Raw genomic sequence first — 16,743 nt, 5'->3', positions numbered from 1 at the left:
CGTTCGGAGTTTCTCAATTTCTTCGTTCGAGGCCTCCAAGGTCAATTCGGACTTGGGCTGTCATTTCCATGCAGTGTTGCGAGATATTTGGCGACAAAAGGGACGCTTGTGACGTCACGTTTTAATTTTTACCTCTAGCGGCGGACGACAATGGTGTAGATTATGCATACTTTCACATTGTAAACTTCACAGTGTAAGGCATGTAAGTATACTCGTGATCAAGTCAGGCTTCCCTGAGGAAAATAACGATACAGTAAAAGCTGGATATATGCAACAAACATTGGGACCCAGACGTTGCATATATCCAGTCGAGGTGTCGAATCTCGGGTTACACGCGACGAGCAGCCAAGCGTGAACGTAGAAAAGGATAGACAGTGGCGGAAAAAGAGAGGTCCGATGATCAAAGGAAAGAGCCGAAACGTATCGGTGTGACTAATACTAATTGAATCAAAAAACTTTTTTATTTTTGACTTTTTTTTAATGAAACTTGTACTAGCGCATTGGTGAGATTTTTGTGATTAAAGTGGTACCAAACACGATATAGTTTGAATTATAATTACTTGCTAAAATTGATGTTAAAAGTGGCGAAAAGCAAAGGACGATTGGAAATGAAAACCGGTTGCGGTGTCGGCTCGGGTTTCAAACGTTGCATATATCCAGCCGAGGTGTCGATTCTGGGCATTTAAACGTTGCATATATCCAGTCGAGGTGTCGATTCTGGGCATTTAATGTTTCATATATCCAGCCGAGGTGTCGATTCTGGGCATTTAAACGTTGCATATATCCAGTCTTGGTACCGATTCTGTGTCCGTACAAATCGTTTGTACCGTGCCGCGTTACCTATTCTACGTTCGTACAAATCGTTTGTACCGTGCCGCGATACCTATTCTACGTTCGTAAACGTTGCATGTTGCGTGTTTGATGTATCTGTGGTGTACGGCCTGCCTTATACATATGTACAGTTTTATTATTATTTTAATAAATAAATATAATTCAAATCATATCGTGTTTGGTACCATCTTAATCAGAAAAATCTCACAAATGCGTTAGTAAAAGTTTCATTAAGAAAAAGTTAAAAATAAAAAAGTTTTATCGTTCAATTAGTATTAGTCACACCGATATTACGGTCGGATCATATTACACGGTTTCCTCGCCGAGCGGCTCGGTTCGGCTTAGGGGGATCCCCCCAAGTGGAGGGGATAGCGATGTTGCATATATCCAGCCAAACTTTTGTTGCATATATCCAGCTTTTACTGTATAGGAGAAGCAGAAATTCTGAAAATTCTGATCTTGGCGATATTAATATTAAAAATGATGTAGAAACAAAGTAATATGATTTTCAATGATTAAATGTTATAAAATTTAATAACAATATTATTAATTCAAATTCTCCCGTGTAAAATACACAAATGGTGAGAGGCCAGAAATTTATTATATTCGGTCCTCTCCCCTAGATCAGGCCTGGGCAACTTACGGCTCGTGAGACACATGCGACTTCCCTCTCTATTTCTTCGCGCCTCCCACCATGCGCAGGCGGAGTGTGGGAGGAGTAGGCACACAGTCATCATTTTATGTATTATACATATATGTCCATATATTCGCAGTCGTGCGAGCCGTGTGAGGCGTACGCGGTAAAGCATGGTAACCGAACACGGTGTGGTTAGTAGTGGGGGAATCAACAAACGGGTAGTGGTGGTTATGTAGCGACAGCGGGGAAGATGTTACCCAGGCCTGCCCTAGATCATCATTTTCTCACTTGCCCCCTACGGTGAGACGTGGAAGTATAGTGGAGCCTGATCGAATAGCGAATGTGCATATTATCATTAACTAAAATCATGTAGTCACGCGTTCCTTTTCTATATCCCTAAATATCTTAATGCTGTTCCTATGTACCCTTAAGATGAAATTTTATAAGATTTGCAAGTTTAATTTCATAAAATCTAAAAATTTCTTTAACTTGCAATCCATTTTCAGAAGACCATAAAAATTGCAAAATTTTTTTAAGTTAACGTCAAACAGGCAATTTTTATCCAATTAGCAACTGTTAATTTTGCAAACATCAAAAGTTTCATCAATTTGTACTTTTTCTTAAATATAAATCTTCAATTGTCGAGGAACTAAAAAAGTTCTTGAAATTCAATATAAAAAAGAATTTTTATTAAATTTTACAGGTGTTGGTTTTATCAAATTTTCTTATACAATTTGCAATCTGATACAAAGTAATATCAATTAATATTTATAAAATTATACAAACCAATTTATAATATATTTGTTAAGAAAGTTGTAAATGTCAACGTCATTGGTTTGAATCAATCCCATTTTACGTAATCAACGACAGATTCTCGATTATTTTCGTTAATATAATCTCTTCCATTAGTTTCGAGCTCGTAATCTTCGTCGTCAATGTCACCAGCATTGCTAATTCCGTAACTCGGTGGACTGTAATGTGATCGAATTCTAGGTTCCTCGTTCGCATAAATTAGCCCAGTTTTCCTCGAACCGTTTTGCTGCTGTTGAAATTGAAAGACCGGTTTATTTTGGTTCGTACTCGCTTAAAAAATAAGCAGTCATAACATGTTTGCTATCAAAGTTACATATTGTATGTACGCTCAAATTCCAATGTGCCTTTTTTTTTATTAATTTGTTATATTTGTGCTGTCTAGTAGTGGATATAATGATCGCAAGGATAAATCTGTTGATAACATTTGACATAAAGTTTTGGATGCCTATATTGATTCTATCAGTATTAATCCTGAGCAAAATTATGTAGTAGTATAGTACACTCTCGTTATATTGCCGCGGACGGGACTGCAGCCGTGTGTAGAGGTGGGAACTTTTTTTGAATGAGGGGAAAAAAAAAAAAAAATGTATTATATTCGTAGGCTATGATGGTGGAAAAGTAGCACTATATATGTACTATGCTTGAAAATCCGTGTGTCAAATTGCTCACATGGCAATATAACGAGGGTCTACTCTATATTGATTTTGTTCAGGAAATATTTGAACACAGATTCAGGAATATAATCAAATTTTTAGGGCCAATAAATAGAACACTATTTTGTATCTCCAAATCAATTGAAGGTGAAAAGCACTTCTTTTCTTTTTAATTCTTATACGTATTTCTATTTCTATTTTTCTTCTTTTTTTTAAAATTCTACTTTAATATCTTTTAATTAAAAATTTTGATTTAATATTTGAAGTTCCTGGTGTATTTATGTAGGTATTTAAAATTTCACTTCTTTTCTACTTTTTAACTATTATATTTACCTAACCCTGTAACAGGTACAGAATATTAAATATTCATTTCTGTATCTAAAACTCTGATTTACATAGGAATTAATAATTTTATTTCTGTAAAATTATTTTATAATTATTTAATCAAATTGAATCAATAGATCCCTATGGTAATGCGTTGAAAATATTAAGCATTAATTTTTTTATTTATAGCTCTAATTTTGTATTTTGAATTGTTAGTATACTCGTATAAGTATTCACGATTTTATTTTACTTTTCTTAATATTTAGACAATCACGCGTCAATGATTCTGATCAGAAGAGTATTAAGAGTCAACAGGAGTGACGGCCTGAGTCCGAATTGATTTTGCAGATTTCATGCGAGAAAGCTGAGCAACTGAGAAAGCGGCTCAACTTTAGCGGCTTCGTAGTTCGAAGACTTTGAAGCGAAGAAGCAATATTTTCGTAAAATTCTTTTTCAGAAATATTCTTTGTACAATTATTCAGCGTTGTACAAAGCACGATTTTAAAAATTGGCTTTCAAAATCTTATAAAAAGTACGTTTCTATAAAAGAAAATTTTGTTTACATTTTTTTCCAAAAAGCGTCATGTACTGCGTTAGATATACTCTTCCAAGTATGAATATGATAACTATTAATCGCTTCTCTCATAATTGTGTCCGTAAAATGTGAATTACTGTTCAGTGTTTCATTTCTACTTCGCATGAGGTGTTACCGTCAGTCCTGTTGATCCTTGACTCATATTACAAAAAAAAAGACAAAAAGGGAATACAAAAGAAGTGTAACAGTTTCATTTGCCGGAAATACGAACCTTTCTGTTATTTTTCTCCGTTGAAACCCTTTTTACTTCATTTTGAATGGAGTCGTCGAGATTTTCATTTTTCAAAAACTGAGATTCGTAACTAACGTTCAAGTTATACGACTTCTCATCAACAACGACTTTTTTCTGTGACATTTCACGAGGTATTAATTTGTTAGAGATTTTAGTAATAATTCGAAAATTATTATCCTTTACAAAAGATTGCTTCATTGAAGTTGCTTCCAGATTCGGTTCCATGTTGATAAGAGAAATATTCTCTTCATTCATGGCATCCATTAAACTTTGTATATAAGGTAGTAGAGTTTCCTTATTTAACTTGAGAAACAGATTTAGATCCACTTCATCGTTGTTCTCATTGATATTTTGTTTTAATATTGATTCTAGTGAATTAACGTGAGTTAATTTCTCCGAGTGATTATGAATTGAAATGTTACCTGGAATAAACACTACTTTTATCAATTTTGTTATTATAAATTTTTATTATATATAGTCCATATTTTTAGAGAAAATATGTAACGTTTTCGACCCAATTTGTTCTTATAGCAGACCGTCGTTATATTTCCGCGGACGGGGCGGTAGGGACGGAAAATTTTTCAAGTTTTCAAACTGTCAGTGAAGGGAGAAAAGGAGATTAAATTGCATTATTTGCTCAGATAATGGAAATGGAAGAACAGCATTAGCTTGCTTGAGAACCTATGTGAAAATCGAATCCCTCACGTGCCAATATAACAAGAGTCCGGGTTTGTTTATTGCCTAAATAAGGATTATCCTACACGTTGCTATGTTGTTTAGTTTCACAGGCGTTTGTCAAAGATTGTAGTATGTAGCCAAATAAATTTAAAAAAAAGAATAGTAATTCAATCAACATTTTAATGTTACGCGATGCAAGGGCTCAGAACCTCGTAACGTCCGTCCCCACCATTTTTTTAATTCTAATTTTTGGTTATAAAAAGGTTGGCGGCGAAGGCACCTCGGATCCAGTTAAAATCTAGAAAGGGTTCAGTATGCATCAGTACGATTCGCTTACGAAAATCTCTGCAGCGAGGAAACTCTATACGGTTCATTTTGATGAACTTGTAGAAGAGCTACTCCCCCTCCGATTTTGATAATTTTTAAATATGTTGTAAAATTCGTCATTTTAAGCAACTTTTTTCCTTTAAGCTATATGTCGGACTCGATTAGTTTGCGAGATATTTGCGAAAGAATATTGTTACTATTACAGCGAATTCTGCCTATACGTATGTGCCCGTGGCCATGTGTGCGCCGGTTCTCTTGCCTACCGTTTCTGTAAGCAACAGCGTGTGGTTCGGCTCCTAATCATACAACGAGTGAGCTGAAAAATAAAATTATAACATCTGACTCGTGTGGCTGGCCGCCTAAAGGCGGCCGAAATATTATTGTATTCTAACCTAACCTAAACCTACACGTATAAGTAATAGAAAAATAAAATATTGTTACTTACATGTCCAGATTAGGTTAGGTTAGACTATATTAATATTCTGGCCGCCTTTAGGCAGCCGGCCACACAAGTCCGATGTAAAAATTATTGAAATTAGTTAAATTTAATTTTAAGCTCACCCGTTATATGAATGGTAGTCGGGCCATGTGGTGCTGTTGGCAGAAACACTAGAGAAGCGAAGATCGCTTACCGACACACACAGCCGCGGACGTATACGTGCAGGCGAAGGTATGTGCATACTCATAGTTTTTCGTGAATATCTCGCAAACTAATCGAGTCCGACATATAGCTTAGAGGAAAAAAGTTGCTTAAAATATCGAATTTTACAACATATTTAAAAATCATCAAAATCGGAGGGGGAGTAGCTCCTCTACAAGTTCACCAAAATAAATTTCTATTTTCGAATCAAGTTTATTAACCAATGGGGCCTCGAACGGTTTGGTAGTCCCGAGCCTAAAAAATCTTAATTCGGTCCTGGTTGTCGGAATGAATGTACGAAGTAATTAGGAGAAACAACTGTAAGCCAAGCCTTCTTCTGTGGCCGTGAGATTGAAAGATATACATACATATATTCTACATTTTTCAATTTTAGCATACAAATGATAATATTTTAATTAATGAAATAAATAAACAAGTTGATACATTATGAATTAATATCTGTGAACTCTTATATAATAATTTTTTATGGAATGCATAGTTAAAAAGTTATGAGAACATGGCATATCATCTGCCTCATTCTGTATAAGAATGATGAATCTTTCAATAAACAATTGTAATTGTTTTTGCAAATGTTGCTTATTTTACTGTAATTATTATAATCGTTGTATCTTTGATGATACTATAAAACAGGAGATGAAATTGTTTCTTCAAGCTTCTAAACTTAGTAAGGCCACTGTAATTGCTTTTCTACAGAAGAATTATACTTAATTGTTTATGAAATATTACATAATGGTTTTACGATGTAATGTTTGTAGTAAAATAGAGTTCTTCGAAGACGTTGTTGGTATTGAGAAACATCGAATACTTTATTGAAACAAAATTATTTTCTTGGTATTAATATTTCTTATTAATGTTACTTTAGATTATAAAAAATTTTTTTTAACGTCTTTTTGACTGAAACTCCATATTTTCTTCTTATTTCTACCCATATATGTACCCGTAGCAGATTTCTTCAGCGAAAAAGGCCAAGTCGTGGGCTGCCGGCCTTCCCCTTAGATGTTCGTGTTTCCCTTGCAATTTTTTTCTAGGAAAATCTACTTTGTTCGATACTGTACATATTCAATGGGATTAACATTAAGATTTTTCGTAAAATTTTTTCGTAATTCGTAACAGCATGGAAAGTATTATATATGTAACATTAAACTCCGTACTAAAAATTGCATAGCGGTTAATTTATTTAAACTACTCATTGTCAGTGTAATAAACCTGTTTAACCCTTGAGTGGTGAGATGGGATCTGCCATACCCCAATTATTGTATTTATACAACTAATTATTGAATAAAAACACAATTATTCTACAAATGTAAATACCTAAGCAACAAATAAACAATATTCTATAAAAGAAAATGAAACAGACATTTGATTCTCGTTTCTTTAAAAATTTCATTGCTCCCCAAAAACCAATTCACCAGATACGGGTTAACCAGATTAACTAAACAACAAATTAAAAATTTCATATAATTGATATTTTTAATTATTTTAACATCTTGATGGCTGTGTCTTTTGCAAAATTGTTTACTTTTTCAATTTTAGACCATTTTTCATAATTAATAAAAACTATTGTGAAGGGAGAGAAAAAGGCGTTTCGTTCCGAGTTCGTCTGCCAGACGTGTTAGCGGGGCTGACGACAGACGATCCCTGCCCCAGACGCCTATAGCCCCGCTTTTCGGAACTCCTATATATCCAAATCGCATGCCGGAGGACCGCAAGCGAGAACAGACTCAATCTCGCTGCCACCTGGCGGTCGCCGACCCGAGGCTAAGGGTATCCGGGGAGACTCACCGGCTTCCCCCTCTACTAAACGCCTACAACTGATAGAAAATTATATTTGCGAACTTCGTTTATCATATATTGCGAAATTATTCATTTTCAAATTGAATTTTGTATCCAATAAAATTGATAAGAATAAGGCGACAAATAGTAGTGTAAAAACTTAAACTTTAAAATCACGAATGCGTGATGGCGGTTATTAAAATATTAAAAGAGAAAATGTTGTAGAAAAATATATAATTGCACGAACATCTGCAGTCTAGTAATAACCATTGTTATATAATTTAAGATTGTTGCTTTGCTGGAAATGGTAATCGTTATCGAAATGCAGTTTAGCAGCATTAGATGACAAGTGATTGCGTAAAATATCAAAATACTGCATTCCACTGTCTTGTATAGCCGTAAACATGTATGACTAGTAATTAATCTATAGGACAAGAATGCTTTTCGATCCACTGTACGTGGTCAATTAAAAGAATTGCTTGGTCAAATCGGGTTTTCTAGTTATCATGCTCGTCAGAAATCGTTGTCCAGAACATTTTTGCACTTCGATTTCATGAACGATTAACAACCACTTCTACATTTAAATCGTTAAACTAATGATTTTAAATTCTTTAATTGATAGCTTGAGGCAAGTAAAAGGCGAAAGCAAAACGTTAAATCGCATTCGTAATGATTTTCTTTTATTTGTCTCTAAATTGTAACAAAATTAACATGCCCCCGAAGGAATACCATTATCGTATACTTTTATGTAATACCCTATAGTTTACTGGAAGATTGAGTTAGACATTTTTTTATTATATGAAGTTACAGATAAATATCGTTATTAATGATGTGTTTATAGAAAAAACTAAAACAATTAACATATTTGAGATTCCTTACTATTTGTGTAACCATAATGTACATATGGTATATTTTTATATGAAAGACAAGAGCGCTACCATGGAGGTTAATGGGTCAGTGGACTCTTTATTAAGAAATTAAAAACCTTCTTTTTTTAAACAAATTCTGGAATATTTTTGAAAATTTCAAGAAACATTATGGAAAGTAAACAAAAATGAAGAAAATTAGACTTGGTGATAAAGAATCTCGCTATATTGTTCCGTACCGAGGAACACGTTTTATGAGGATTTCGAAAGTCAGTTTATGATGGTTTCGCAACGGTAAAGCTATTTTTGAGTTAAACCTTTTAATATTGCCGGCAACAGTAATTTACCTTTTTTCTACAATGGATTTAGTGTTTTTTATTTTCGTTTCAGTCTCAATAGTTAAATTATGTCATAAACTGAGTCTTTCCGAAGAATAATTCGACAGTGGTCGTCAAACGGTACTTGGCTTTCGAGGATCAACCTGAACGGAAAAACCTCGGCGTTGCCGAACTTTCGAGGTCATCCCGTACACCACTTCACCCTTTCCTGGACGAAATCGCGGTAAGGGCATAAGGAAGGGCGGACCTGATACCCAAGGGACACGCTGTTTGGTAAATTAGCATTTCGTGTGAAAACCAATCAACATGTTCTCGCCGCTAGACGGGAAAAATCGAGAAGGTGAGAACGCCGCGTCTCTCCTACTATATAAAAACAGCAACATTCGAACGCAATGTCGTAGTTAGATTCTTTTGACCAGATTCATTCGATCAGTGATTATGTTCCAACTCATACACTACAATCGGTCAAGCATTCGTGACCGAGAAATCCTGGAAAATTCAGATATTGCAACTTTGAATTATTATTTGACAATTAATTTGGCGAAACAACGCGTTGCGACGGACTGCTAGCCATCGAGGCTATTCTGAAATTTACAATCTTGGAAGGAGGCGTGAAATCCGGCAATCAGTCACGACGCAGGGAATGAACATCGCTCGGTCCGTCACCATATATCGTTGGTTGAGCAAGTTCTCTACCTGGACACACGTGTCAAGCGCCGCGCCGCGTCGCATGGAAGTATCTCTTTTTATATTGCCAATTCTAAGAATGTACTTTCCTCTCCTACAGCCCCGTTTGATCTCGATAACTAATAAGGTACATAAAGAGTGTCACAAATGTAAATCGCATCTCCGACCACTAGAAGGTAATTTTCTCAAATAAAAATGTCACAAATCAGGGTTGGTATTATAAAGTTATAAAGATAATAAAAAACAGTAAAGTAAATTTTAAGGATATACCTACTTTGAACAAGATAAAAGAGGCTATTGATGTAATTTTCCGAAAATCAGTGATTAACTTAAAATTTAATTTAAATTTTGAAAAAGTCTTTGATACCTTGGTGTTTTTTGATACTGATAACTGAAAGGTATTTTTCTAACAATGAAGTTATAAGGGTGTTTATTATTCAACCTAATTTGAAATATAAGCGACGTCGCTTTTATACAATGAATATTTAATAAAATTTTCAAATCGCGAGGAAGAAAATTGGTTATGCGTCACCGACTGAAGTTTTAAAATATTAACCTTCGTGTGGAGATTAATCTCATACTGCAATAGGATGCCTGTGTCCCTAAAGAGGCGAACAAAATTTTTCTACACACGAAACCCGTACACGTCTAATGGTTGTAAATATTTTGTTGTCCCTGCTGGAATCGTAAATTCAGCTAATTCTTTATTTTCCGGTGTAGCTTCCTCAATTTGATATTAAGAAACCAAACTTCTTTTAACCAAATTTTAAAATATTCTTTTGTCAGCATTCCAGATCTTGACGTTGTAGCCAAAATGTTTGTGGCTTTGAACATGGTCTGTTGAACCCCAGATCCAAACTCTCTAAATCCTTCTTTCAACCTTACGAAAAGAGAAAATAGTAGTTTTCCGTTTGTAGATATTGTGGGTTGTATGGTGTAACTTCTACCTTCTTTGTACCTGTCAATGCCAAAGTTCGTTCAGAACGTAATTCAAGGTTGAAACCACTTTGATCCGAATTATACCCTATTACATTATGAGATAATATTTAAAAACTTCAGTCTTTGACTCGTAACCAATTTTCTTTACCGCGATTTGAAAATTTTATTAAATATTTGTTGCGTGAACGCCCAGGTCAAGAGCGTGAATAGGGTGTCCTCCGTACAGGGGCCCGTGTAGCGGTAGCTGATGGTTCGGAATTGTTGAGAGAGAATAAATCAGATTAGATTTTTGCTTACTTAGTTTATTCAAATTTGATACTCACTGCACAACGCGACCAGCTACTCGTAACAAAGTACAAAAGAGAGTGAGCGTCGGGCGTCCAAATTCGAACCTGCGCAACTATACAAACTAAGCTTACCAACTACATATAATAAAAGTAATTAACCTAAGACTAGAACTAATTAGACTAACTAAACTAAGATAACCTAGATGGCGCATGAAGAGTCTCTTTTGTGGGCTTTCAACCACACTATATGTATATATGTTGGAATGATCAAACTCAATGCTCTGGATATAAACGTGGCTTGGAAGGGAATTCACCAGCAGCGCGTTGAGATCTGAAGTTTGCTACGTACTGGCTAGCGCCGAAGAAGGAGTGGGGGAACCCAATCCCCACACTTTTGTAGCGACCAGCGACCAGCGTTGCTGGCGTTCGACGCGCCATCGTATGTTAGCTAGGTTAAGTTAGTTACTAGTCATAGGTTAGGAATTTTTAGGTTAAGTAGTTGGTAAGACTAGTTCGTAAGACGCGCGTCCTTACGATTAGTTAAAATTGATGTTAAATATAGACGAAAAGCCATAGAGATCGAATCAAAACATTGCATATATCCAAGCGAGGTGTCGAAGTTTGACCGGACGTCGTGCATATATCCAGGTTTTACTGTACTGTAAATTGTTAGGAAACCGTCTCTTGTGGAAGAAATACATCGTAGAACGGAAATAGATGAAGAGTGATCACCTTTATTATACTATTCATTGTTAGTCATTTGTTTCATTTCAATCGCCTATAACATATTAAATACAGCACAAAATATCCTCGATTTTTAATATTTTTCGATCGGTTGTGTATTCTACATAATATCGAAAATATGTTGAGTTTGCTACAAACTGCTACACACGATCTGTACAGGAGAATGGTGAAATTCTGATTACTTAAGAAAAGCAGTCCGAAAATAAATCTGTTGCCAAATTTATTAAAATTTTTTTAGACAGATAAGTTAGTATATTCTTTCAGCATAGAATGTGTTGTTATGCTGGATTTTCCCGATTCTCCTGTAAGTGTGTGACGCTGGCAGAACGACCCAGTGCGAACGAGTTCTTGAATGCTGACGAACGTAAAAAAAGACAAATAGCGAAAGAGAAAGGGGTTCGAGAATTAAAGGGCCCGAGAAAAAACATTTGAGTGAGACAATATTAATTCAACAATGACTTTTTTATTTTTCATTTTTGCTAAATGAAACTTTTACCAATGTAATTGTAAGGTTCTTCTGATTAAAATAAGACCAAACTCCATATAATTTGCATTATTTTTACTTATTTAAATATAAATAAGTAAATAAAAATTATAATTCAAATTACACCATGTTTGATCTTATTTTAATCGAAAAATCTCACAAATACACTAGTAAAAGTTTCATTGAAAAAAAATCAGTCATTCGTCATTACAAAGCAAGGAAGCGAAAATGCAGAATAATTACGCAAAATAAGATAAGTTTTTAATAAGGTTAACAGTTGATACTGTATTATAACAATTACTAAACTATATTTTTATTTGTTTCCTATATTATAGAAAGGTAAAATATTCAGCATCGTATAAGCGTGGCCCAGCTGCAACAGTTGCTGGAAACCTGATGAAATATGTAATACAAATTACCTAAAAAATCAAACTGTACTTTCTCCTCTTTCATTTTAATGACTATTCACAGAATAAAATGATAATAGTTGTAACGAATAAAAAATAAAACTAACAAACCGTAAAAGATTGAAATTTCTTTATATCCTTATATTCTATCCTAACCAATTTTCCTCGTATGTCTTCGCATTTATATATTGTAATAAATAGAATAACAGTAATAACTAATTGAAGAAATCACTTTTGTATCACTTTTATCATATGTACGTATAGTGCACCGATGACAAGATGTCCCATGAGACAAATGCAAATGCGTGCTTCTCATGGGACATCTTGTCATCGGTGCACAGTACATACATATGTATATATATATAAAACTTAAATATTTAAAAAAATATCAATAAAGGAAGCAGTTCAACTCCTCTTTTTAACTGCTTCCCAAGTTAACGTATTTCATTTTATGTATTATAAAAATGTTAATGCATTAAGAATCAGAACTGAAACCGTAGAATCGGGATTCGAACTGAATCTCCTGGTTTCTCACTTCTATCATAGTGCCATGGACGAAATTATATTATTTTATCGATTCGTCGATGCTGCTGCCACGTGCTTTGGCGACTTGAGCATCGAGTCGATAACGTAGAAGTGACGAGAGCAGCCGAACCCGCAGAGCTCACACGGACACGTGGGACAACACGCTTGTATTAGATGAAACAACTGAAGTAGGGGAGTCACTGGGACGTCGTGGAGAGGGTAAAAATTTGTCCCACGTCCCACGGTTCTGGCATCACTGATCACCGGCAACCTGCCATCCGGATGGGGCCTCTCCGCCCCATTCGGACTGACTCCTTACAAGTGGACGCGCACGTTCTGCCTCGGGTCGTCGCAACACTTCCGTCTGTACGTGTTACCTCAACTCGATTATCTCATCTTTCAGGACTGCAGCTTTCGGATCCAGACTTCCTCGTTCCCGGCCCCATTGATATTATCTTAGAAGCCGACGTGTTTGGGCAACTCCTCTTGCCGGAGATGGTCAGGGTTGATCATGCTTCGCTCGTAGCCCTCGCTACGATTTTCGGATGGGTAGTCCTCGGACCCCTCGTCGTCAGATCACCTCATGGAGAGAAGATGGCTCTCCACGGAACGGCTGATCATGAACTCCACGAGCTCCTCACTAAGTTTTGGATTCAAGAAGAGGTCCTTTCCAACCCCTTTCGGGCATTCACTTCTGAAGAACAGGAATGAGAAGCGCACTTAGCTCGCACCCACTCTCGAGATTCCCCGGGGCGGTACGTGGTTCGCCTCCCCCTCTTGAGCCCACGGACTCGCCTCGGCGACTTCTGCAACACAGCACTTCAAGGTCTTCGACGGATTCAACGCCGATGCGCGGCGAACCCGGAATTCGGCCGCCTCTACAAAGAGTTAATTCAGGAGTATGAAGATCTCGGCGACATGCAACCAGCCTCGGAGATCTCTTCGGGCACCTCCACGGTTTATAACCTCCCACACCACCAGGATTTTGACCTCCATGGGGTCGCAGCAGAAGTTACGGGTTGTATTCAACAGGTCCAGCTCAACCTCCTCGGAAAGCTCCCTTAATGACCTCATGCACACGGGTGTAAAACTGCAATTGGACATCTCGGACGTCCTCCTTCGGTTTCGACGGTTTCGCTACGTGTTCACCACAAACATTGTGAAGATGTTCCGGCAGGTGGCCGTACATCCGGACGATTAGAATTTTCAGCGTATTCTTTGGACGGATCCTCGTGGGAAGACGGTCAGCTATCAGCTGACCACCGTAACATACAGCACTCGGTCCACTCCATTTCTGGCTGCCAGGGCTCTTCTGCAGCTCGTTCGGGACGAAGGTCACCTGTACCCTCTCGCGGAATCCCCACTCCTCACGAGGCGCTAGGTTGATGACATCCTCGGGGGAGGTGACACATCCGAGGAGGCGGAAGCAGTAGCGCAACAGGTCACCTAGCTCTGCATGGCGGGCAGCGCCCTCTTCAGAAATGGACCAGCAATTGTCCGGATCTCCAGCAGGCCATCTCTGGGGAAATGGATACCTCCCGTTCTTCCTTGGCCTTTTCAGACCTCAGCACCAAGATCCTGGGACTAGCATGGCAGCCTCCTTCGGATCACTTCAGGTTCTTCACTTCTCCAACCTACAGAGAGGTAGTGACGAAACGGATCATCCTCACCGAGCTCACACGCCTGTTCGACCCGCTTGGCTTCCTCGTCCCCCTCACCATCAAGGCGAAGATTGTCTGGATCAAGGCCAGGATCTCGAAGATCTCCATATCCCTCAATGGCTCAAACTCACCCCTAAAGTCCGAGTTGAGATACACGGTTTTTCGGCCTCCTCCCAACACCTCTCCACCTCTCTGATGAGACTCTCTCTGGTCTGCACCAAGACAGAAAACTTGCGAGATACGTACGAGATACTCTCGAGCTCTCTTCCGCACCAGTGCATCTCTGGATGGACTCTGCAGTAACGCTGACCTGGATCAGCCATCACCCCTCCAGGTGGAAGGAGTTTGTACGAAATCGAGTCGGGGCAATTCAAGACGTGGTGCCAGGCGCCAGATGAAAGTTCATCTCAGGACGAGACAATCCAGCGGACTGTGCATTTTGGGGCTTAACCCGCAGCCAACTGAAGAACCATATGTTGTGGTGGACGGGACCGGATTGGTTAAGGACACATCCTCATGAGTGGCCTGTTCGAGAACCAACGCCTCATCCTGACGCCTCGCTGGAAGAATGACCTCAAGTGGCGCACGTCGCTTTAGTGAGGGAACACCCGCTTCTCGCACATCTGATTGAGATACTCCTCCCTCACTCGGCTCCTCAGGATTGTAGCTGTGTGCCACCAAGTGGTGGCCCGCCTCCATCGACTACCGATCTCTTCCTTGTCCACTCGTCTTTCTCCAGAAGACCTGGTGGCGGCATAGACCGCCCTTATCAGGGCCACTCAAGAGTTTCACTTCGCCTCAGAGTTGCGGACTCTCCTCGCGGGTGAACTCTTCCCGTGGTCACATCCCTTCTCTCGATTGACCGCCTTCGTAGATCGGGATGTCATTCTCCGAGTTGGTGGCCATCTGTAGCATGCGCCTCTGGATCCTGATGCCCGGCATCCGGCAATCCTCCCCAGGGAATCAGCTCTAGCGTGTCTCCTCGTCAAGGACGCTCATCAACGGACGCTACATGGTGGAATGCAGGTAACCTCTGGCAATCCTACTGGATTCTAGGCGGTCGTACGCAGTTTCGGGCACACATCCTCTGGTGCGCGAGGTGCGCACGCTTCTGAGGTCTTCGGGCAGCTCAATTAATGGGCCAGTTGCCTCCGGCTCGAGTCACCCCATCCAGACCCTTCCTCAACGCTGGTGTTGACTACACGGGACCGGTGCTCCTCCGAACATGGAAAGGAGCAAAAACTTTCAAACTTTCAACTCTTCGTCTGCTTTGTCACCTCCGCAGTCCACCTCGAACTGGTGTCGGACTACTTCTCGGATGGCTTCCTCGCTGCTTACCGGCGATTCATTGGCCGCCGTGGTATCTGCCAGACGCTCTTCAGCGACTGCGGCACCAACTTCCAGGGCGCCTCCGCCTCGAAGTAACTCCACAAACTGGCGGGACGGCTAGCCAACGACAGGACGAAATGGGAATTCAACCCTCCGGCAGCGCCTCATTTTGAGGGAAAATAGGAGGCGGCGGTCGGCTCTGTCAAGCATCACCTCCATCGGTCCACCGGAGACACACTCCTCACTTTTAAAGAGCTCAGGTTAACCTGTTAACTCAGGTTGAGGCCATTCTCAATTCTCGATCCCTCTGCCCCCTCACGGAGGATCCGGAAGACCTCTCCGCCTTGACACCTGGGCACTTCCTCATCGGCGAAGCCCTCTATCCGTTCCTGAACCGTTACTCACCTCAGTGGCTACTTCCAGATTGTCGCGCTGGCAGCTCATCCAACGGAAAGTGCAGCACTCCTGGTTTCAGTGGGCAGCTGAGTGTCTTCATCATTACCAGACCATCTCAAAGTGGTATCATCCCTCGCACGAGCTCAAGGTGGACTCGCTGGTACTCCTCATGGATGAACGGTTGTCTCCGTTGAAGTTACCTCTCGTCAGGTTTCTTCAACTTCACCCAGGAAAGGACAGGCTAACCAGAGTGGTCACCCTTAAGACGGCCACCTCCACCCTACAGCACTCCATCACCAAGCTGGCGGTGCTTCCGGCTCAAGACGACTACCGTGAGGGCTCCTCTCCTCAAGGTTCGACGACGGGGTTGTCGAAGGCGGGCGGGTAATGTTGTGTGAACACCCAGGTCAAGAGCGAGAATAGGGTCTCCTCCGTACTGGAGCCCATCCGGAAGGTGTCGCCGCCTCGCGTTCTTTTTCGGTTACTACGGCCCTCTTGCGAATGACGCGTACCGCGTAGCCATATTGCGTCTTGTACACGGTCACGTTAACATCGC

At 39.5% G+C, this 16,743-nt stretch overlaps 1 protein-coding gene across 1 annotated transcript in view; it reads right to left on the bottom strand.

Annotated features, from left to right (window-relative positions):
- Window positions 1-2,282: 2,282 nt before the first annotated feature.
- Window positions 2,283-16,743, bottom strand: part of LOC117605816 (uncharacterized) — a 48,738-nt gene continuing 34,277 nt past the window's right edge. The window contains exons 12-13 of the mRNA XM_034327546.2: window positions 4,065-4,507; window positions 2,283-2,510 (exon numbers count right to left, since the gene is read on the bottom strand). Coding sequence (XP_034183437.2) covers window positions 2,310-2,510; window positions 4,065-4,507 — 644 coding nt within the window. The 3' untranslated portion in view covers window positions 2,283-2,309. The remainder of the gene's footprint in view (window positions 2,511-4,064; window positions 4,508-16,743) is intronic.

The sequence above is a fragment of the Osmia lignaria genome, chromosome 2 (assembly GCF_051020975.1).
Source record: "Osmia lignaria lignaria isolate PbOS001 chromosome 2, iyOsmLign1, whole genome shotgun sequence".
Classification (NCBI taxonomy): Eukaryota; Metazoa; Arthropoda; class Insecta; order Hymenoptera; family Megachilidae; genus Osmia; species Osmia lignaria.
Note: the sequence above shows the minus strand (reverse complement) of the source record. Positions and strands in the feature narration are given on the sequence as shown.